The 3,394-nt window shown below is 42.0% G+C and overlaps 1 protein-coding gene across 1 annotated transcript in view; it reads left to right on the top strand.

Annotated features, from left to right (window-relative positions):
* Positions 1-2,575, top strand: part of LOC102845012 (carbonyl reductase [NADPH] 1-like) — a 9,661-nt gene extending 7,086 nt beyond the window's left edge. The window contains exon 3 of the mRNA XM_006886730.1: positions 2,139-2,575. Coding sequence (XP_006886792.1) covers positions 2,139-2,575 — 437 coding nt within the window. The remainder of the gene's footprint in view (positions 1-2,138) is intronic.
* The last annotated feature ends 819 nt before the right edge of the window (positions 2,576-3,394 follow it).

Raw genomic sequence — 3,394 nt, 5'->3', positions numbered from 1 at the left:
TCTGTTTGTTTTCCTGGCAGTCCATGGTACATTCAGTACTCTTCTCCAGCACCACAGCTCAAAGGCATCAACTCTCCTTCTGTCCTCCCTAGTCATTGCCCAACTCTCTGATGCATAACAAGCGATTGTCAGTACTTTTCTCTAGAACTCAAAGTCATCAACACCTTCCTTACAATCCCCTAAACCCTCATAGTGAATTTGGAAGAATACTTTAACACTGGTAGCTCAAGATGTTTGTTGTTGTTGTCATCATCATTGTTTAAGTTCTAGTTTTTAAAAATAAAATAAACATTCATTTAGGGAGCTCTGGTGGCTTAGTGGCAAGGAGATTTGCTACCAACCCAAAGGCACATGGTTCAAATTCATCATTGGCTCTATAGGAGAAAGATGAACAATCTCTGTGAAAACCCTCAGCTATGAATTAGTCAGTTATGAATTCGTTCTAACTCGATAGTACACAATAACAACCACCTTAATTTAAAAAAGTACTGACTTTCAGCTTTCTAAAAATCACTAAGAGATGATTAGGAAAATTACTATGTTAAAGGGATCTACACTGTCTTACATTGATATAATAAGACTATCTGGTAGCTTAATTATAAGGAGTTGCACTGTTGATCCAAAGGCACACAGTTCAAATCCACCAGCTGTTCCTCAGGAGAAAGATGGGCAGTCTCCCTGCCTCTGAAAATCTGCTGAAAGGTCAGCTATGGATCATTTTCAACTCGATGGTACTCAACCACATACTGTCTTAGTTTCTTAGTTATACTTTAATATACATACCACGAGTGGCTTCAAGAACCGAAATTCATTTCCTAACAGTTCTGCATTCTGAAAGTCCAAGTCAAGGTCTGGCTATTTGCTCCTTTCTGTGGGTCTCTCACCGAGCTCCCAGGGCCAGGTGGCAGTCCTGAGCATTTCCTTGCTGTAGACAGGCCTTTAACGCGGCATCTGTCTTCCCCTTCTTTGTCTTTCTGCTCTTTAGATAACTCAAAGGGATTGGTGTAGGACCCAGTCTACAATGATAAGTCCTCATTAATATCACAAAGAAAACCCCTATTCGCAAACAGGATCAAGTCCACAGACAGAGCAGACTGGAGTATTTGAGGGGAACACAATTCAGTCCCTAATGTCTTCCACCACTTTGTGATTCTCTAAAGGGTGGATGTAACAGCCATTGTATGATGTTGTGTGCTGGGCATTTGCTCTATACTTCTCCACTTTATGAGGAGAGCATTGAGGTATAAAATCTCTCAAGGTCACAGACAAAGCTGGGATCTGCACCTAGGTCCTGTGATTTCCCAGGGGAGCTGTTCTTCCCTGCACATTGGCTCTTGTACATGATCGAGGAATCCTTTCTTCAAGTAAAGCTTTCCTTTCTAGTAGTCTAGCGTGACATGATACAAAGGCAGTTCCCCAACTTTCTCTTCACAGTGGCCTCCAGGACACCTCAGGAAGTTCATCCTGCTCCAAGGGGCAGCCTTTAAAGCCTTTCCATTTATTTTGAAAACTGTGCAGCAATCCAGAGACCTTCACTCTTAAATTAAGGAAGGATGGAGGGAATGAGATGAGTATAAAATTTTAAAAAACCTGTTGTGTATTGTTGAGTCGGAATTGACCCATCGCTGTTTCTAGAAGCAGATAATCACACAGGAAGAGATTGCGCATTCTTCTCCTGAAGAGCTGCTGGTGGCCCCGCTTGTCACTAGAGAAGCCATATGTAGATTCGGCTCCTCTGCCTGGACAAGTAGATTCAAGAAAGAAAAAGTCTTTTAGGTTTGTTGCTGAAGCTATGAGCCCTTTATGTGTATCCTGGATTATCTCTGTTAACTTGGCTCCTGCTTGTTAACATTGAGGTCCTAACACTGGGTCTTCTTGGGTGTTTCCAGGACTAAGGGACCAGTCACTCCATACACAGTTGTGGTTCAGTGGAGCAAAGTAGATTCATGGTTTTAAACAACCATCACCACTAACTTAGTTCCAGGACTTCTTGTCATTGCTAAAAGAAATGTTATCATAGTTTAAAAAATTTTAGGAGAAAGAAATGTTGCTCTTTTAGAACTGGCAGAAGTCTGATACAAACTTGGCAGTCTCTCCTGTGCATGTCTTTCTACACAAGGATGTGTGTTGTGTTTCAGGCAGAGTGGTGAATGTATCAAGCATGATGAGCGTCATGTCCCTTAAGTCCTGCAGCCCGGAGCTGCAGCAGAAGTTCCGCAGTGACACCATCACAGAGGAGGAGCTGGTGGCGCTCATGAACAAGTTTGTGGAAGATTCAAAGAATGGGGTGCATGAGAAGGAGGGCTGGCCCAATACTGCGTATGGCGTGTCCAAGATTGGGGTCACTGTCCTGTCCAGGATCCAAGCCAGGAATCTGAGTGCACAGAGGAAAGGTGACAAGATCCTCCTGAATGCCTGCTGCCCAGGCTGGGTGAGAACCGACATGGCAGGGCCAAATGCCACCAAAAGCCCAGAAGAAGGAGCGGAGACCCCCGTGTACTTGGCCCTTTTGCCCCCAGATGCGGAAGGGCCTCATGGACAGTTTGTTAGTGAGAAAAAGATTAAGCAGTGGTGAGCTCATCTTATAGCGACATCCTCAGGTTCCATTGTTCCTGGTTAAAATACAGAGCCTTTAACACTTGTTAACAACACACTTATAGCCACCAACTAATTCTGTGACTTCTATTGTGATTTCTTCCATGACATAGTGAAGAAATGTGTGCAATTGGTAAAAAAAAGACACAATAGATGTCTAGAACTCATCCTTGATAAATGCCTATCTCTGTGGATTATTTACATGCTGAGTGAGGTATATCTTTCAATAAAAAAATAAATTGCATTCAATTTTATTCCATTTCAACACATGGCGAACTGCTATGTGTCAGAGAACTGTTTTCTACAGTTTTCCAGGACTTTCTTCTGAGGCAGCTTTCGGTGGACTCAGTTGCCAGTCTTCCATTTAGCAGCTGAGCACAGTATTAAAAACATAATACAATCCAAAAATTAGATCAAAGGAAATGACAACATAACCTAGAGTCCACTCATCTTTTTCTGTAAAATTCTGAATAGTAAATATTTTCAATTTGTCTCCATTTCAGCTACACAAATCTGCTATTATAATGGGACAAAAGTAAACAAATGAGTGTAGCTCTATTTGCCTGTAGGCAATATTTTAACAACCTCTGATGCCACATGAACAGTAACAGAGTAATCATTCACTCTTTCCACTACTTTTGCAGTTTCTCCCAGGTATTTACTACCCTGTATCAGTAACCCCACCCATGAGTCACTTTTCCTTGGGATTCAAAGTCCATTCTATACCGTCTCCAGCAACTTACTACTTATGTCATTAAAGTCATTAAAGCTACAGTGATTTACAGGTGTGAAACAGCCA

Source organism: Elephantulus edwardii, unplaced genomic scaffold (genome assembly GCF_000299155.1).
Source record: "Elephantulus edwardii isolate Elephantulus edwardi_28Jun2011 unplaced genomic scaffold, EleEdw1.0 scaffold00051, whole genome shotgun sequence".
In the NCBI taxonomy this organism is placed as follows: Eukaryota; Metazoa; Chordata; class Mammalia; order Macroscelidea; family Macroscelididae; genus Elephantulus; species Elephantulus edwardii.
Note: the sequence above shows the minus strand (reverse complement) of the source record. Positions and strands in the feature narration are given on the sequence as shown.